Below are 21,340 nucleotides of genomic sequence, written 5' to 3' on the forward strand. Positions count from 1 at the left end.
AGACCTCCAGTGTGGATCGTTTACGGCCCCCTGTTGATTTCTGAGTCATTTCCAAAACAGTCAGCGCTCTCTAAGAACCGATGGTGTATGACCTAAATTTTCTCTCACACACACAAACACACACACTCGCACACACACAAACACTCACAGAGTGAAAGCGAGGCGAGAAAAAAAGCTGCAGTCAGTGTGTGTACAGACATGTTAAATGTCAGACTGAGACAATAATTTGGTTTTCTTAATGTCACTTAAACTCGACTAAAATTGAGCTTGTCTTAGTCAGACTAACGTACCTGGATAATGCGTTTCACAGTCTGATTACTCCTGCCTACATGTGCTTAGTCGGACTTTGCGTTTTGAGATGGCGTACAAACACACGGCGACCACATCTCGCACGATCCATCTCGCCGTTCACTGGTAGTTTTTCTGTGACGTAAAGGTTGACAAGAAATCGATTCAATATCCACTAGCTTATAGAGCGATACAGCGCCACCTACGGAGGCGGAGTCAGACATACACGGCCAATAAATGGGTTTTATACTCTACATGTAGACTTGGACTCTACAAGTTGTCCTTTGTCGTCGTAAATCTGCCTTGAAGCGTCACATGACTTCTCCAGACTGCATCCAGGAAACCTAATTGGAGCTGCGTGCTGATGGAAACAGCAGCAGCAGCTGTGACGGCCACATGTAGGCACGGGATTTGGCGATTTGAATGTAATGGATGTAATTTGTTTACATTTAAAAGTTAGGAAGTACACTTCCGTGTCTTTCTGTTTAGATATTACACCTTGTCTTTTTTTGCAGTTGTGATTGTTTTGTGATCGTCGCCTCAAAGTTTCACCGCTCACATTTCTCTCTCTCTCGCTCTTGGATTCCAAACTTAAGAGCTCTAAGTAAGGAATGAAACCTTCACTGCTTCACATTTGCTTTACCTCTGACAAGGTCCATTAACGCGCCCGCCGCTAGTGTTTCCATGCAGCAGCGTGGATCGTATTTTAAGAAGTCATATTTGCAGGATGGGAAAACGTCTAGTTGATAATATGCTGTGCATACGCAAGTGTTATTTACACCTCATTAATTGTGTTGAGTGGGTTTGGACCAGAACAGACACTTTAGGTGACAAATCATACAAAAATAAAACTCTCTTTTACAAGTGAAGTGTTTAAATAGTGTGAGAGGAAAGTGGCACATCATTCGTGTTAGTCATTTTCTATTACTCTTCATCTCTTACCGATGATTTTTATCAAACTGGTGAACGTAGTAGAGGAAAATTACGCTTTATTTGACTGTAAGGTGTGTGTTTGTCTTTCTCTGTGTGTGTGTGTGTGTGTGTGGTGTGTGTGTGTCCATGAGCGTGTCACTGTCTGGGAATCCTGAGAGTTTTTTTTACTGTCCTCAAATAACTCTGGAATGAAAGCAGAGGAAATAAACAGCTTCCCTGAATTAATAAAAGCCCCACCATCCTCCTCTGGTGACTGCAACTCATACATGTTTTTTTTGCTGACTGCTGAGTTTCATCACAGGTGTCTGTGGTGGAGACGCGTTACACGACTGCACGTCACTTATTTAAGTTTATTTTATTAATTACAGATTAATCCACTAATAAAGATTTTGCAACTTTCGTCTGTGGCATTCATTGGTGTAAAGTGCTAAATGTAAAATAGAAAAAAAAATGCTTTTGTTAACTGAAAGAATAACAAAAACTAAACTGAAACTTAGTTGTGTGTTTACAAAACTTAATAAAATTGGTGTGTGTGCTTGTTTAGGGATCGACACTAATCTGACAGACTGTAAGGGCAGAACGGCGCTGGAGATCCTGAGAGAACATCCTGCACCAAAGTCCCAACAGATCACTGCTCTTATTCAAGGTAAAACACACACACACACACACACACACACACACACACACACACACACACACACACACACACACACACACACACACACACACACACACACACACACACACACACACACACACACACACACACACACACACACACAGGTGAGAAACTGGGTCACTGCACACTTGCAGCTTTTTAAATGTTCACTAAAGAGTTGACACATTATTTTTTTAAGAACTAGAGGTGCTGCCTCTTCAAAGGCGGAAGCCTGGAAGTGACATTCCAGACGTGAAACGTGAAGCATTAAACACTTGGGACAGTGTTGTCATGAGCGTTACAACGTTAGAAGCTGATTCAAATCACGTACGATAGAGAAAATCAAAGAGACGCAAGTTTGTGTAGAAGATGAAATGTTTTGGCAGGTCGTCTTTCTTTGGTAAGTGTTGCCGTCTTTGACCCTGACCACCGACGTCGGCCATCTTTCTTCTCGCCCAAATCACACAGCGTGCACGAGGCGCTTTTCTCTGACGTCTGTTATAGAACATTTTCCTCATCTTGGTTTCCCGCCTTGGTTTTTCACCTCCCATCAAAAGTCTTGTTTTTGTTCTCAAGTTGACGATGGCCATGTGTGTGTGTGTGAGACCAATGATTGTTAGTTAGTGTGTGAGTTTGTTGTGTGATCCTCAGAGGCTTCTCCAGACGACGCTGTCCCTGACGCTGATTATGAGGCTGAGTTTTTGAACGCTGTCATCTGTGGCTCTGAGCTCGTCACTGTCTGTCTGTCCCTGTGTAATCTGTGGCTGAGTGTGTGTGTGTGTGTGTGAGCCGCGTAGTTTCAGATGATTTAAAGAGAGTGGAAATAACGGGCGGCTCGCACAAATGAAGGGATGGAGACACGAGGACAGTATGTGGAGCTAAAATTAAAAAAAAAAAAAAGGTCTTGAAGTTATCATGGACTGGCACAGAATAACTTGACCTTAACCTGTACATAAGTCTTAAAATAAACAACAAAGTGAGTCCAGACGGACATTTTTAGGCTTAGTTGTTAAAGAGTTAATGTATAAGCTTGGTTTGGTCTGTAGTTCATATCGTTTGACATCGTCTGGCCCTCGACTTGATTGAGTTTGACGCCCCCTGACATTGTGTTACATCCTTTCTTGTTCACAAAGACCAAACAGAGGCAGCATAATCATAAATAACATCAAACATCACATCACAGGAGTTGTTACAATAGCACAACCATTAAATGTACACCACTCTGAAACAGTAATAAGAAGAGCGTGAGTTTCGGGGTTTCCAGTCGAGATCCTTGTCTCATCAGAGAGGAAGTTCAGCAGCTGAATCTATTCCTGCACACACACCAAAACTCTTCCACACACTGTGATGGACACATGGCATGAGGCCATGATGCTAAACATTGGCCACATTTGCTAAATAAAAGACATGAAACCAGGGAAAACACAGTGATGCAATTTAGTCCTAAGTGGAGATTCCATGTTCTTGTTTTTGGTCGAGTGCTTAGAGTGAGGGAAAATCTGTGTTGTTTTTAATGTCACTCTTAAATGTCTTTTTAATGTCACTACTTTGGATTCTAAGTGAATTCTTGAGCACTTTTGTGACTTAATTGAATATTTGGGGAAAATATGCAGTAAACACAGCACTTTAATAGACGTGAATGCACCACTTGTAGCTTTTCAAATGCCAGAAACCATGTGATGGTGCATGCTGGGTAGAAATAGCATCTGTCAAAAAAAAAAAAAAAAAAGAATCTCATCACAGGCACAGGATTTGGACTTCAGCGTAAATAAGGGAGCGCAAGTGTTTGTGAGAGGGTGAGGAACAGAGAGAGAGAGAGAGAGGGAGGACACAGCTGTGACTTAGTGAAAAGATCAGCTGCATGCCATTTCCTGTTGGAGAGGACACACACACACACACACACACACACACACACACACACACACACAGGCCTGTGTAACTATTCTTCTGAGGACACTGCGTCGACACAGTCTCAACTCACTCTTATCCCACAGTTAATGCCTTTACCTTAACCTTCTGCCTCGTTAGGACCAGGTTTTGGTCTCTACTGGTCCTGACAAGGTCAGTATTTATGCCCAGTAAAGGTCCAACAAACACACACACACACAGAGCATAAAAGACCTGTCATTTTACCAGCTGAGGCTGAGGCTGTTCTTTGTTGTTGCCACACAGACGCCTTCATTATGAAGCGGTGATTCTGATCTGATTTACAGCTGATTTACAGAATTTCCCTTCTCACCGACTCTGAGCCACACTCATTTCTGTTATTGGTTAATTAACATTCTCACACACAATCATGGCACCTCATAAAACTCATGAAACGACATGAAAGGAACCAAAACAAGGAAGATTACGATGGAGGTAAAGTATAAAAATAATGTGCTGTGGGTGCAAAATATTTCACTCGTCACCAAAAAGACAAAAGCCACTGCAAACACACGCATAATAACGTTTATATTGATTTTAAAAATGCTGTTTTTCCTTGTTTCTCCTTATTTCTCACCCACGTTCCCTCGCTCTCTTGCACTTATCTTTTTCTCTATGAGCAGAAGCCGTGGAGTGAGTTTGTGGCGTGAATTAAATGCAGCACAATCTGTTCACCGCGCTAACGCCCGTGTTGTTATATTGATCCAGTCAAATGGCTCTCGAGTGCTTTTCTCCTCCTCCTCCTCCCACACACCGACTCTCCCCTCAAAGTTTCTTCACTCCACTATCTCCCCGTTTTCATCACATATTTATTTACCGTTCCTTGCATGCGTTTCCATCACATTTCATCATCCACCTTCTCACCTCCTCCTCTTCTGTGTCTCTGTAGAATATATGATGGACGAGATGGAGAGGAGGAGCATCATGGAGGAGCCCATTCGTAAGTGTCCCGTCCCAGCGCCGCGAACCTCCGTCCCCTCGCCCTGCGCCTCCCCGTCCCTGAGACACAAGAGTGAGTACAAAGTAGAAGAATTCAATCAACTAAAACAAACTTACTTTAGTTAATACTGCTTATTAACCTTGCAAACAGTTTGTCTTCAAGTGAAATTATAAAATGGCGTAATCAACTGGAATTTTAAAGACTTGGGATTGGGAGACATTAGTCTGCCTTAGTTGTGTTCTGGTGCTCGGCCTATAGAGGGCGCCCTGATACAGCATCAGAAAAAGAAGTCCATTTACACATACAGGGAATTTGACTTGTAGGTTTTTGGGTTGTATATAAAATAAAGAAATAGTTTCTTATAAACATGATCATTAATCAAATACTGATGACTGTCAGAAAAAGTACAGTTAGAAATGTTCAAGCTCTTGTACAAAACATATAAACATTAAAACTTAAAAGACTTAATGCTTTGTGACTCGAGGTAATTTAAAAAGGCGTTTTATTTTGAAAAGCTACGATGAAAAAAGTGGTCAAAAAGTAAAATTGTAAATTATTTTGAGAAAATGGGTTTGGAAATCATGAACACAAATGTGATAAATGAAGCTATACAGGGGAGAAAATACATTTTGCATGAGGTTTAAAAAAAAATAAGAATCAAAAATCTGAATAAACTCAGCTCAGCATCATGATGTAAAAATATCTCTCCATCATTTTGAATATTTTCTGCAAATTTGTGTATAAAATGTGACTGTAAACATTTGAATATGTGCAAAAAATGAATTCATCCATGGAGCCATGTGATTCTCTCGTTATCCACTACTGCCCCCTGTGTTCTAAACGTGGCATTGCACCAGTCACAGTCGAGCTGATCTATTCTCTGTCAGCAAATGCAGTGATTACCTCTGAGAGAGAGAGACAACGTGATTAGCACAGTCTGCTTCTGGAATGTGCCACTTTGAACACGGGAGGGGGGGGGTGTTTTCAAGCCGTTGGTTTGCTCTTTTGTTAATGTTTAAATGAGGCAATTTTATTGCTTGAATTTGATTGATTTCCCCTAAAAAATACAAAAATATCACAGAAGGAGAGAAAAGGAAATTGGAATTACACAATTTAACTCTCTGCGAAAAAACAGATAAGTGTAAAAGAAATCAAAGTAAAACTATAAATAAACAAAACTAAGGTTATCATGAAGTGAAGTCGCCCACCCGTCTTGTCAGCACATACGGCCCTTGAATACAAGGGGAATTGATCCTGTGAAGTCCTTGGATTTGAGGTGTGTGTGGGAAGAACCCTGCGTCTCATTATTCTCTCCTCCTCCACCAGATGACGCCGTGACGAGCGAGCTGTCCAAACTGCTCCACGAGATCAAAAAGTGCCGGGACAGAGACTACTCCTTCGAGGAGCTCTGTCACACCATCTCCTCTCACTCCATGGACAGCTTTGGCAGCGGGGGGCGTCTCTCTGACGAGGAGCGGCCCGAAAGACCCAACGGCACTCTGACCCGGGGCAACAAGGTCAGTTAAAGATGAATGAGAGAGAGAATTTGCCATTCACGTAATTATAATCATGTCATTTTAACCTACACCTTCTCCACATAAAAGTCAAAAACTATAAAACTACTGTGAAAGATGTCAGTTTTGTGTCATATTGTTGCTAGAATGTCAATATCATCATCGACAGACTCAGAAATAGACGCCAGAATTAAAAACATGACAGGTGATGCATACAACATGCTTCCAATGCGAGGTCAGGGCTCTTATTTTGAAAATTATAAAGAAAACTGACCAACAGTGAGCAATATTTTTTTATTACAACAATCATAATCCATTAGGTTAATACTTAAATTCAACATTTAATGATATAAAAGCTTGTCTAGAGTCACTTTTCTATTATGCAAAATGTTCTTTGTTGTGTAAAATATTTTTTAATTGCAACATCATGATGGATTATCAAGATTATCAAGATTTCAATTTCTAATCAATTTAACTTCATCTTTTCAGAAAAGTTTTGCCAAAAATAATTAGTTATGTGAGTGATTAGTTGACAAAAAAAAGATAATTAACATATATTTAGTTAGTTAAATAATGACATCAGTAATCGAGGAAAAATGCCAAACACTCTTTGGTTTTGCCTTTTTCCCCAGTTGCATTATATTTAATATTTTTGGGACTAATCAGCAGATTATACAACAATAATAAAACACGTCTCAGCTCTATTTAAAACCCTCATTTCCTGTCTTTTCTGTTCACAGCTGTGAAATTAAAGTAGGAAATGATAATAATAATAGGCCAATAAACAATTCCAGTTAACAGAAAAATAGATGAATTATTCAACGCAGCAACACAAAATAATGGCATAATAATAGAGAGTGATAATATATGTAACACGGCTGCATTTAATCCTTCAACCTGTTTATGCTGAACACAAACAATGAGTTTGTACTTTATTTTCATATATAAGTATTTATTTAACATTTAACAGGGACGTCTCTTTATAGATTATCTCTATTAACAATTTTAAATGTATTTCTTTGTGATGTTTTATGTGACTTTAACATAATATTTTAGAATCCTAAAAAATCACCCCATAAATACATTTTTTTTAAATTATTATTATTATTATTATTATTATTAATAAGATGGTTTACAGTGTTTCATGCTTCCATACTATATATTCTTGTACTTTGTCTGTGCAGACACTAGAGGGCAGTCTAGTATAGATGAAGTACAGTATTCACTTGTTAACGGTCTGAAACAAAAACTACCATCCACTCATTCAAAGCTGGCACACTTTTGTTGTTGCTATTGTATTATCTTATATCATAACAGAAATGATGTCACATTAATTGTATGCCGAGTCAAACACACACACACACACACACACACACACACACATGCACAAAGATTCACAAACTGATTCCATCTTATTTCCCGGAGTCTATTTTGGGGTAAAACAAATAAAAATCAGCTGACTGGTCTCAGCATTAGCCGAGCACAGAATCACAGCTGCGCTTTATTTTCCATCAGCCGGCGCAGCGTGACGCCGCCGCGGCTCTGGGATTTATCAAATCCTGCGCACAGGTAGACGCCGAGAGTCAGCGCAGGACGCCGAGGTCGTCTATCATCGCATCATCTGACCTCCCACCTGAGCCTTTTTAAACCCCACACACACACAAACGCACACACACACACACACGGTGAAATGCTGTCTGTGCTTGTTGTTTTTGCTCTATTAGGGCACGTCTGATTCAATTCTTCTGACCATTTCTCTCACCAACAGCAGCACACACACACACACATTCTTGTACTTGCTGCATACTGAGGACCGGGTAAAAGAGCTGACAAAGTGAGGACCAGCATTTCCACTTTATAAATCAACACAATTACAAATATCTACTTCATGAATGACATTTACTAAAATTTGACCCAAAATGTTTGGTCCAAAATTTGAAAAAAAAAATTGACCCAAAATTTGACAAAAATGTCATACTATACTGTCATCCAAAATTTAAAAAAAAATTTGACCCAAAATTATTGGTCCAAAATTTAGGAAAAAAATTGATGCAACATTTTTGGTCCAAATTTAAAAAAAAAAAAATTTGACCCAAAATGTTTGGTCCAAAATTTAAAAAAAAAATTGATGCAAAATTTTTGGTCCAAAATTTAAAAAAAAAAATTTGACCAGAAATGTCTGGTCCAAAATTTGAAAAAAAAATTGACGCAAAATGTTTGGTCCAAAATTTGAAAAAAAAAATTGATGCAAAATTTTTGGTCCAAAATTTGAAAAAAAAAATTTGACCCAAAATGTCTGGTCCAAAATTTGAAAAAAAAATTGACGCAAAATGTTTGGTCCAAAATTTGATTTTTTTTTTTTTTTTTGACAAGTATAGCATGTTATAGCAACCTAAGGAAGTGATTTCAATGAAAACAAAGTGAGGACCGACCAAAATGTCCTCACCAGTAAAAATGTCCTCACTTTGTTGGTTGTCCTCAGTATGGCGCAAGTACAAGTACACACACACACACACACACACACACACACACACACACACACCTCAGAGGAGAATATTGTGACAGTGGATAACAGCTTGTTATCTTTTAAACGTGTGTGTGTGTGTGCAGTCGCCCTCAGGCCTCCTGTGTGTGCATGTGGTCGGAGCCACGAGTGCACGATTTACTGAGTCTGTTACACATGAATAAAACATGTTGAAACCAAACACACACACACACATGAAGAATGAAGACTTGTCACATGACATCATTATCACAAACTGAGCAGTAGTGGAACATTCATATGTGTCCTTTTATTCAAATATGTTAGTGACAACTGAGGCAGACATTGATAATATTCATGTTGTGTTGAAATACAACAAGCATAACCGCTTTTCCATTACATGGTCGCGGCTTGTTTTGGTTGGTTTTGGTTCAGATGCAGAAAAACTAACATCGTCAAGTCTTAAAATCCTTTAATTAAGCTGAAGGAAACCTGTAATCTGTCTCGTTAAGTGTTTCCTGTAGACCACTAATGTAATATTGATCAATCATTAATAATTCATCATATTTTATCCTCTAATGAAAGAATGTATTGTGTGTGTGTGTGTGATCAATATTCCAGCGTTGCATTTGACCCTTTTGCAGTCTGCGACCTTTTATCTGACCTTTTATTGTGTTGGGCCTGCTTCCTCGCCGCTGATCTTTGGCTCTTCCTCCATCTGTCCCTCCTTCCGTCTGTCGTTCGTCTCTCGGCTTAATTACTCGCACTTTCCCGTCCTCATGCTTCAATGTGACCCACGCAGACTTCCCTCTCAGCTCCTCTGTCTGCTGTGGTGAAAACACTGTGACCTGAGTTCTCTGGTGCAGCGTATGGTTTGTGTGGCTCGTACTGTATCTGCTCCTCCTGGGAGCCAAAGAGCCCCGGGAAAGGACACAGTATGTGCATGTGTGTTATTTTGCCATTGGATGCCATAGTTGGACTAAAAAAAGATAAGTTTGGGCCCTCTGAGACTATAAAAGGAGCTGGAGTGTGCACACTTACGCCGTGAAAACTCCTTTCAGGACACCATTTTGATCCGTTCCTTTCTAATTCAGCACTGTAGTCCACTTCCTGCACTTGAAGTGAACCGAGAGACCAACGAGATTCTGAGCAAACGAAACTAGGGTTTGATTAAGAAGGAGTGAATGCAGCCTTAGTGTGATTAAAAACTGGGGTATAAACATCTCTCAAACTTCTTCATAGACAGATTTAACTCCAATATTCATCATTTCACCAAATTCACACTCTAAATCTTTGGCTATTTTCCAGCAACTTCGTTTCTTGGCAAATAAACAATTCCAATTTAATTATTCAACACGGCTACACAAAATAACAGTTTCTCGGTGCGAGTAAAGCTCCTCTCAGCGAATCCTCTGACCTTTAACAACTTTGCTGTTTGTTTTCATCTGGGTATTGACTCTGTTTGTTCATTTCTCTGGCAGCGGGCGAACCTTCCTCTCGCTCCGGCTCTGGAGGAAGACGAGGCAGAGAAGAGCTGTGGCCCCTCGGGATTCTGGGAGGCCCTGACGCCCTGCAACGGCTGCCGCAACCTGGGCTTCTCCAGCCTCTCACAGGTACACACACACACACACGTGCATTCACGCACCAGGATTCACGGTTACGAGTGTAGATACACACACACACACACACACACACGTACACAGTGTTTTGCTCCGGTGAAATTACAGGTTAGTGATGCTGCCATTGTTCTGAGTGAATACTTTAACTGGTTACCTTGGGAACGTGAGGGAAGGAGCCGTCACTGGATTCTCTCTCTCTTCATTCTCTGTCTTTTTCTTGTGTTCATGCTGTCGATCACATAATATATATCTTCATTTCTTCTCCATTTGAAGCTTTTTTTCCCCTGAACTATGATTCACAACAACATAGTTAAATGATACACAGTACAGTAAAGTTAGATTTACTGCTGCTCCTCCACATCGAGAGGAGCCAGCTGGTGGTTCAGGCATCTGGTTAGGAAGCCTCCTCGACGCCTGGGCAGGTGTTTCAGGGCAGGCATGTCCTTCTGGGAGGAGACCCCCGGCCCTGGGGCACACTGGAGGGATTATATCTCTCAGCTGGCCCCGGGAACGCCTTGGAGTCCCCCCACAGGAGCTGGTAGAAGTGGCTCAGGAGAGGGCTGCTGCCCCCGAGACCCGGATAAGCGGCACACAAGTCCGGTTTTAGTTGGACTAACACACGTTTACAAAAAAGCCTGGAGTCCAAACTGTGCTTCTTTTCCTTTTCCTTCTCTTCCTTCCCTTCCTTCCTTCCTCGCCGACGATTGCCCGCTCAGCTCCCTGCGCTGTATTTATACGGTGAATGTTTAGCGTTGAGATCCGTGTTGGCTCAAACAGCGGGGACATTTGACAACACAACAGACCCTCTTGTCTTGCACACTGGCAGCCTGCCTGGCTCCCTGGCTCTCAGCCTGGAGATGTTCGCACCTGGATGTGTGTGTGTGTGTGTGTGTGTGTGTGTGTGTCAGTCTGTGTGTGTGTGAGAACGCTAATTTGTTGGTGTACAAATCCTCATTTAGAGCATTTTAAATGGTTTTCCATACTAATCTTTTTTTGTGTGTCTGCAAACGGAAGTTTGAGGTGTCATCATCTTGAGTTTGTGTGGGTGTGTTTGTGCGTTTTGTAGAAGATGATGTGAGAAAAGAGAAAATGACTTATTACTGTTTAATTACGGTAGAATTTGCCTTTCGCCGCAGCCTCTTCCATCGTTTTCCATCTTGGTCGTCTTTACACAAACGTGTCACTCTTCCTCCTCCTCTTCCACCCCGTGCTCATTTTTCCATCTTCTTCGTGTTTGTTTCTGTGTACGTCCATGTTCCCGCTGCGAAGCGCTGACCTTTGTGTCGGTTGTCTGAATGTCGAGTTTCCTCTGTGGTCCGGCTGTCGCTCAACACTCAGTCAGACAAGTGAACTCAATCGTAACGGGTCAAAGGAAAATAATATTGCACTGCTGAGAGTTCTTAAAGGTCCACTGTGTAACTCTCTATATGGATTTATATATAGGCAGGAATCACATGTTCTATATTGTTTCTCTTTAAAATAAAAATAGTTATAGCCTTTTCATGTACTTTACAGAAGTGCTATCTTATTAAAGGTGCATTATGTAATAAATCTAAAGCAACTGGCCATAAAATCCTCCTAATATGTCACAGAACTCACCAACAACAACAGTACGGCCAAAATATTTGCATTAAAAAAATATTTTTTGCAGACTGCAAATCATGTTTTGGCATGTGGCGCCACCTACCGCTGTCTACCAATCATTGCAGTCAGTAGAGTCTCAGCTGCCGAGCAACCACGGGTTGCCAGTTACGTCAGAAAACGAAGCCTAAAAGACCTCGGTATTTTGAATTTGAATGTAGTAACCCGGTTTTGGCCACATTCTTACATATGGCACCTTTAAATTTGCAGCTGAAGCTTACGGCACAAATAAAGACTGACTCCGCCCACATGAACCTGTTACATAAACTAATTAAAAAGGAGGACATGGCAGAGAGAGATTTAGAACTGTTGTTTTTATTTAAATATCACATTATTACTCCTTTTTACACGTAAAAATACAAAAAAAGAAAACAACATAAGTTAAACACTGGGTTAAATGTTGTAGTTAAATAGTAGATTTTATTCATATATGTTCAGTATGCACACAGTGTTTATACTTTAATACGTGAAGTGTTAGAAATATAGAAAGCCTTCAGTCACTTCGAGTCAGTCCACTATAAACACAGGTCCCTGTCATGTGGAAACACATGACTGAAAAAGGAAGCTTCCCCTTTTTTGTGGACTGTCGTCATAGACTGAAGCTAAAGACTGTGGAGGAGGAGGAGGAGGAGGAGGAGGAGGAGGAGGAGGAGGAGGTTTCTTCTTCTTCTTCTCTTTGACTGACTTTAAAAAATAAGTTGAGAGAAAAAAAAAAGACAGATCCACCTGAGTTGAAGGCGTTGCCAGGCAACACAGAGCTTGCCGGGCGTGGGATCTCCATGTTTTTTGACAAACCTCAGTCACTGTCAGCACAGAATTGCTCACTCATGGACACATTTTCCATTGAAGTCCTTTGTTTCCCGTTGTCCTTCCGTTCTCTCTTGAGTCGGTGGATCTGCTGACCTTTTCATGTTCTCCTCTCCAGCCGCTTCTTAAGGAGCTGAGCTGAGGGGGAGCAGGTCTGCATCACAACGCTGACACACAGGTTATAATCACAAATATAGATGTGAAGGCAGATCAAAAATCAAATGTTTCAGGGGTAAAGGTTTGGGTTAGAGCTGTTACTTGTCAATATAAGCAGAGGTAAGTTCGCTTCAAATATTCGTCTAATATTCTATCAGGTCAGTCTCCTCCTCAAACTATTATTCACTAATTATATTGAAATAAACCTGTGCACAAAGAGCTGTAAAACTCTGATTTTCTCTCTCTTTGCCTGAAGCAGCGTCGCTGCATCGAGCCAAACGCGTCTGATAAATGTTTAAGTCGGTGTTTGTTGGCCTTTGAAGCTTCAGCTGTAAGCGACTGTAAAAACTGTCATTGTAAACAAACAGGAGGTTAGTGATGGCTCCAAAAAACAACAATTTTACTGCAAATTGCAATAAAATAAAATATATATGGCTTTCTCCTTTTTTTACAGCCAAGTCTATGGACTGAGTAGTTCCACTCCAGATATTTGTGAAGGAGAATAACTTTGTGTCTATAGTAATTTGATAGTGTGTCACAAATGACTGCACAACATAAAAGCCATATCGACTGTGTTGAGAAGGCAGCACTGAACTCCTTCTCTGTGTCTCGCTGAAGTTAAAATATTATTCTTACTGTCCAATATTTTCACTCGAGTCCTTTTTCGAAGCCTGTACTTTTTAAAATTGACTTCAAATAAGAAGTTGAATCAGTATCGCGAGTATATGTTTGTTTTCTTAAAGCAGATAATACATACATTACATACAGAACAGCCTCTTTTCTGTCTTTGTAAACAGGAGCAAAGTCATTATTGTATGGACGCTCCCTCCTTCGTCTAAAAAAAGACGTTTATCCCATGTAGGGCTGCAACTAACCATCATCAGCAAAGAAACCAGAAAATATTCACATTTAAGAAGCTGAAAAAGAACAATTCCAACACAAATTGAATAACAAATTATAAAAATGAGTTGATGATTAATTTAGTAATTAAGCAATAGAGTTAATTTTGGAACTCCATACTCTGTTTGAGAGAAATGGTGCTGTTGCCTCTGTCTGTCAACCTGATGTAAAACAGATCACTTCCTGTGTGCAGCGTGCAGACAGTGGTCGTGTGAAGCCTAAAGCCTTTAATTTGTTTGTATTTTAATGACGAGCACGTCGGTTTGAAGTCGAATCCGTGCTTCTATGTTTTTCTGCTTCACTTTTGCCACTTATGATGATGATGATGATGATGAGCCCTTACCCATGAGCCCCATCATGACGAGTACTATCCCCATAACTAAGACCATCAAGCTTGTCATTAAGTGAGGTGTTTTTTTCTCGGCTGAGTTCCACTTCCATGTACTGTATTTTCGAGTGCTTTTAAAAGTGACGACTGAGAGCAAAGTACAAGTGATCTCACTCTGCACAACCATGGAGTCATTTTGACTTATTTTATTTCATTGATTTGTTTTATTACTCTGTTTCACATGCCATAAATTAGATTTTAAAAACACTATCTTTAGCACAGAGGTGGAAAGTATTCATTATATGTACTCTTGTAACTGTAACTGACAGGTGAATAATGACGAGGACAGGTGACAGGGAGTTAATTGCACGACACAAAAAAGAATCCCAACCTTGTTAAAAAAGCAACTAAGTAACTTTTAATGTAACATTTTAAACAAGCTACTTTTTTTTACTTTAACTTGAGTACATTTTCACACCAGTACTTTTACTTCAGTAAAATTTGATCAAAATAGTGGTTTTATTTTTACTTGAGTAGAATATCTCAGTTACTCTTACCACCTAAAGATGCATTCAAGGGAACTCTCAAATGGTACACTGAAAATTATTTTTTATATCCGTGTTATCATTCATAAAGCACTTTATGTATTTATTATTGTAATTATTGTGTTTTCTTGTAATATCGTGATATTTTAGCGACCGGGCAAAGTTTGTTACTCAAACAAAATGAGTAAATTTACAATAAAAAGAAAGAAGTAATAATCGGTCAATGCAAAACTGCAAAGAAATGATGATCAATAAAATAATCTGATAATCAGTTTAAGTGCACAATTTGACAGACGTCATGACCTTTTGGAAAAAAAGGTAACTGGTGTAATCCCATGTTGAATTACTTCCTTTACCGCTTACAAAACAGTAGCCGAGAAGGATGATGTGAGAAAAACAGTATTTAAGTTGATTTATACGCGTCAGGAGAGAGACGAGGGGGCAGCCCAGTGTAAAACTGTGAAAACAGATGACAGAGAAAGAGAGGAAAAAAAAGAAGACTTGGCGAGACAATGACTGTTTAGAGCAGCGAGCAGGGACTGCCCCCATCACAGAATCACTGACTAATCCCTCTGACATGAGCTCGCTGAGCCGCGCGTGGGACAACCAGCAGTCACTCTTCACAAAATAACACCCTTCACATTCCCCCCCTTCACGGCGGCTGTGCTGAGCAAAGCGGGAGCTGCGGCTTTTCCGCCCTGGCTCCACGCTTCAAGCCACAGACACGGCAGCAGCAGCAGCAGCAGCCGGGTACGGAGAGCGGTTGTAAGGCCTGACAGCTGCGGAGGACACTTTCACGGTTCTACTGCCCTAATATTCTACTCAAGTTAAAGTAGAACTACTACTACTTAAGTTCAAGTAAAAGTACTGGTCTGAAAATCTCATCAAAGTGACCTGTCCTCTTCATTCACTCTGCTTTACTCAACTGTTTTTGTTTCTAATTTGGGTGGAAAAGTCGCGTAAAGACGAAGCAGAAGTGGTCTTTCAATGAGCAAACATGGACAATGACCTTTCACGTTAAAAGCAGAAGAATGAGTCAGTTAGATTTAATTAGATAGAGAAACATTTCTGAGAAGCGGAGTTTTGTGGAGTGATTTGTTTTGAGGAGGACCGGAGGCTGCAACCACAGCACGTGGCGTCTCTTCTCCCGCGGATGAATCGATGGGCCTCCAGCTTGTATTTGCATCGATTGACGAAACAGAAGCCTCGTGCATTAATACTCTTACTGTGTAAAATGAGAATGCAACGCGATGCACCGTGGAAATGAAGCCCTGCGTCTGCACGTCTCTCCCAGTGAGGACCCCTCTGAGGGTCCATTGTCCTCCTCTTAATGTCCAGCCCCTCCTCCCTTTTTCTCTCTAATCAAATAGTCTCCATGAGGAAATGCCAGCAAATTATAGCCTCTATTCATATCTGATGGCCTCTGAACCGGCGCAGCGTACAGTGTGAGGCGCGGCGGAGGGCGGCGAGCGTCGAGTCTGAGTCGTTTACAGTAGAGCAGCAGAGAGAGAGAGAGAGAGTCACAGGATTAAGATAGAAGTTCCTCAGACGTGACCACAGCAACGGCATATTTCCTCTGTGTGTTATCACGTCGACACAGACGGAGAGGGGAAGAAGAAGCTCTCACATGATCATACGTTTAACTTGAAGCAGAGACAGACAGATTACACAGATGTAATCACACACATGTGCAGCCTCTGTCACACACACACACACTCTCAGCAGCAGCACAACTTTTAATCTGCTCCCTGCACTCGGATGGAAGCTGCGTTACGACCTGCTAATTAGTGGCCCGGCGGAGGCCTGTGTTTGTCTGCGCTCTTCCTGTCCACTGCAGACACAGGGTTGTCTCTGTGTGCGCTATCTGTGCTCTGCAAAGACACAGGGAGGAGAGGGTGGAGGGCAGAGGCCGAGAGAGAGAGAGGGGGAAATGAATGAAGACTGAGCGTGTTTGTTTGTCGGAGGGACGCCACCGCATCAAGTCGTCGTCCTCTTCTTCTTCTTCTTCTTCTCCCGCTTTATTTTGTTGTTGTTTTTTGATCGCCTTCTGACCTCTGAGGACGTGGATCAGAGGACGCGCCGGCACACCATCAGGTACCTGAACCTGACATTGACTTGTGGACTATAGGCTGTGAATGATTCTGCAAAAGGAAAGAGCTCAGATTGCCAGATCATTGATTGATCTTCTTCTCTTTTCCTGTGAGAAATCAGGCATTTTCAGTCCTTCCTCTCCCACTCCCACTTCCTCTGCTCTCCTTTCCTCAGAACAAACTCATTTCCCTCTTCCTGCTCTGTACCTCTGTCTGTCTTGTCCCTGGTCTCGTGGAGATTCGCTGACACAGACTTTAAAGTAAGTGTTGAGTCGGATCCTGGCGTTCCTTTCATCTACCTTCTCTCTCTGTACGCGATGGTTTCTGTGACTGCTGTCAGCTTTGGCCTCGCTCTTTCTCTCGAGCTCTGCACATTCGTACTCGCAGGAATAATCAGAGATGTTTTTTTATGCAGAGATAAGAAGATAAAGTGGTGATGAAGAGCAGAAACTAACCGCTCTGAGGGATTCATTGTCATTCTGTATCTTTTAAAGATAATTTCAGTGCACTTTCCTGAATAATATCCCGCTTTAAGGCACTTTTCTTTTATTCATTTTCATTATATTTATATTTAATTTCCTGCCACAGAGACACAGTTTTGTCTCATGTGTGTCGTCTGCTGCATATTAAACAGACTTCTTCACCTGTGGCATTGTTTTTAATCCTAGGAAATTCATTGTTAATTCATTATGACACCTCAGTAATTACTGGAAACACCAGAGACCGACGCGGAGGATGACGGTTTCCCTCTCTTTTTTTAATCTGTGGAGACGACGGTGGTGATATTTATTTTCAAAACCATGATTGCGTTTCCCAATTAAACATATCACTTCCTCTCATAAGATCAACAGCTGCACTCTACATTTACCGTCTTTAACGTCGCGTTATATTATATATAAAGCGCCGGCTCACGTCGTCGTTGTTGAAGGAACGCACAGTTATACCTCTGTGTCCTAATGAGATTCAGCTTCATTATCTGCTGACGCTGAATGGTGACTTTCAGGAGCTGTGGTCACTCTGTGAATGTGAATGAGTGTCAGGTTCAGGGTCCACAGATGAAAAACTCAGTTTCTCTGACCTTATTTAGAAAGCACGGCTTATTCACTTTATCTGTTGTTTGTTTGTTTGAAGGAGCATTCCTGACAAAGTGTGTGTCTGAAAGTGGAAAAGACTCCTGTAAGATGCAGAGATAAACATTCTCTCTTAATTTGTAGTGATTTTTATGACATATTTATACACATAAATTGTTATTTTCTATCCTGGAATTAAGTTTTAGCAAAGAGTAACAGAAACAATAGGGTATTAATGTGGTTATACTTCTAATCGTACTCATTTCTACATATAACAAGGGTAATATTATGATCATAAGGAGATAGTATTGCTGTATAACGTCATACATAGCTTGGTAATCATAATTATTATAGTTTGCAATCAGTAAAATAACTCAAGATTTAATAAAAAGTGTTTTCCCTTGTTATCACTGCTTTTCTAGTTTTTGAAAGTTATGCTCACGTAACGCAAAAAGTTAACGTGAAGCTGAGTCATTGCACCTTTAATGGGAGTCGTCAGGGGACTTTTTATGACTCAAAGGCAGCAGAGTTTTTATGAACCTTTTAAAGTGACAGTGACCTCCCTCATAGCAGCAGCTGTGTGTGTGTGTGACTGTGAGATGAAGTTTCACTCAGTGTGTGTCTGCCCAGTGAAAATGCTTCAGCTCTATAACCAGCCTGTCACGTCACATCAGTGTCAGCCCACTCCAGACCACCTGAAGAGTGAAGGCATGAACGAGCGACTGACTGCGTCTCCATTAGCTCGTAATGTCGCGCTAATTGAGCGCTGATGGAGGTGGAAGAAGAAAAAACGAGGGAGGAGGAGGAGGGCGCAGTTTAAAAAAGTAAAGTGATGTGAGCGAGTGAAGTCCTCACAGAGACTGATTGCTCCATCAGCCTGGATGATTAATCCATTCTGAGTGTGCTGAGGGGGATGATTGATGGCCCGGTGCAGTGTGGGTAATGTAGTAGCAGATGATGGCAGGAAGAGTTATGGCTTGTGAATGAGGCGAGGGGGGGGGGGCAGGCATATAATCATACACTACACTGACACGTTTACCTCTGATCCCATTACACACACACACACACACACACACACACACACACACACACACACACACACACACACACACACACCTCACAGACACAACCCAGGGCAGCTGTTCCACTTGTGATGATGGAGTCTTGTGTTGTGAAGGCAGAAATCCACAGGCGACACCACTGAAAAGACATGTTTTGTCTCAGTCTGGCTGAACCGTAACCTTTATACCCCCCTCCCACCACCACCACCACCACCACCACCACCACCACCACCACCTCCCCCCCATCACTCACTGGTGTTTTTCATTCTCTCTGGGCACACATCTGCCTCACAGATAACAGACCTTTTGCTTCTCATCTCCTTCGGGGCTCAACCTTTTTTCGCCAGCACTATGAAACACTCTCTCTCTCCCCACAGAACAAACCCACAGGCAACTTTTTACAAGTCCATAAAGAACAACATAAAGGTTTATATATCGATATATAAAAGGTCCAAAGATGTAGTTCCTTGAAATAACTGTTGTCAGAGGAAGATGCTGCAAAGTGAAAAACATTCTCTTTATTCACGGTGATTTACAATAAAGATACGCAAATAAAATACAACACCACTGTTAATCCTAGATTTTTTGGAGTGTAGAATTCTGCTTCTGCCCCTTTTTTAATAAGGGAATCTTAATCTTAATCTTAATCTTAATTTTTCCCAAGATAACTTTCACCTTTCATATCTGACAATTAGGAATTATGGTACCGAGAGGCTGACGTCACAACGTCTGCGATTGGACGGTCGTTCCGTGGAATATGACAAGGATATGATATCTTGCCATTAATGAGTATGTTATTTTAAACTATGGGAAACCTGGAGTAAACATGTTAATTCACGATTTATTCTCTGCCATCCACTAAAGGACCAATTGTAACATCACTAACTGTCAGTGTGACACATGTACAGTACATCCACGATTCACTGTCACAGATCAAGAGAATTGATGAAATGTTGATAATAATAAGGATTTTGAGGTTGAGCTGACAATTAATATGTTAAATGTCCTTTTTACCCTTTGTTTCTGAAGCAGCTGTTTTTGTTTCCTCTAAGAATTCATTCACACCATGTGATGAGACCCTGAGGCTATTGCTCCGTCTGAGGAAACAGCAGCTTTTTCAGCAGCTGGGGAATAAATACATGGAATTAAAAACATTTTATTATAAAGTAAAATTAGATTTTTAGATTTTGGCGAACGTTGTTCTTCAGATTTTTATACGTAAACAAAGCCTCGAGGAAATCATCATGACACTCTGGAATCACTGATGACCTGGTTAGAGTTTGAAGGTCAAAGTTGAAGGTGATGGTTGAAGGGAGAACGCTGGTGGATTCACATAAAACTGCAGGCCTTTGTTTAAAGTTTGGTTGTTTGCGATAATGTATTATTATTTTTACTAAGGGGCCATACTTTTTTTTGCCGGAGAGCTGTTCCGTCCACACGGAGACGGAGTGAGAAAATGGTCGGTCTGGACGTGGCTTAAGAACATTAACCTCATCAGGCCAGTGAGCATTGTCATTTCTATGGGATTCATCTGGAAGTTGGACCTTCTCTCTCACGGATAACGTGGCCTCCAGCAGTTATTACAGGGGGAAAAAACAGCTTTGAGCCACTTTACAAAAGGCTCATTTAATAAAAATCTACACCTGCTGAAGTCTGTGATGCCTTCAGGATATTTGGGCAGCTTTTTTGTGCAGCTTCTCGCAGGTAGACAGACTTTTTCATCTAGAAACTAAAGATTGTTTTGTTTTAATTAGTTTTTAGTGCGGGTTTGCTAGCTTTCGTTTTTTGTAAATGCTTAGTTTTATTTTAGTTTTTATTAGTTTTATTTTTAGCAGTATTTGCCAAGTGCAGGATTCAAAAAGGTCATAATAAATATTGTCATTAAAAACCCAACAAAAGATGCCATTTTAACCCTAAAATTGTTGCAATGATAATACACAAATTCTTATATTATAAAACAAACAAATACACTTCATATGAACCTAAAAGGCTTCTGTATGTTTTACAAACTAAGCACATATTTACTACAATTTCAGTTAGTTTTGTAAACACACAATTCAGTTAGTTATTTGTTTTTTTCAGTTTTAGTTTTTGTTATTTTGTTAGTTTTGGTGTTATTACAGTGAATGCACACAGGATCTACTGCTGTCTCCTTGAGTAAGTTCTTATTTTTGGCAGCATCAGTTCCTTTGGACCTGTGAGCTTAAAAAAAAAAACGATTTTCTTTTTGGACTTTGGTGCATTGATCCACATGCACCTTAAAAAACAAAAAACAACCCTGAACAATCCATTTAAATCAATATTTCTTCTTCTTCTATCCAGTGAAAGTAAACTAATCCCACTAATCACAGAGAGTCAAACCTGAATGGACCAGTGAGAGAT

The 21,340-nt window shown here is 40.8% G+C and overlaps 1 protein-coding gene across 3 annotated transcripts in view; it reads left to right on the forward strand.

Annotated features, from left to right (window-relative positions):
* anks1b (ankyrin repeat and sterile alpha motif domain containing 1B) overlaps positions 1-21,340 on the forward strand; it is a 180,917-nt gene that overhangs the window by 65,121 nt on the left and 94,456 nt on the right. For all 3 annotated transcript variants that reach the window (XM_083906997.1, XM_083906998.1, XM_083906999.1), the window contains exons 7-10: positions 1,766-1,867; positions 4,695-4,817; positions 6,072-6,262; positions 10,223-10,354. In XM_083906997.1, coding sequence (XP_083763123.1) covers positions 1,766-1,867; positions 4,695-4,817; positions 6,072-6,262; positions 10,223-10,354 — 548 coding nt within the window. The remainder of the gene's footprint in view (positions 1-1,765; positions 1,868-4,694; positions 4,818-6,071; positions 6,263-10,222; positions 10,355-21,340) is intronic.

The sequence above is a fragment of the Microchirus variegatus genome, assembly GCF_963457635.1.
Source record: "Microchirus variegatus genome assembly, chromosome: 20".
NCBI classification, from domain to species: domain Eukaryota; kingdom Metazoa; phylum Chordata; class Actinopteri; order Pleuronectiformes; family Soleidae; genus Microchirus; species Microchirus variegatus.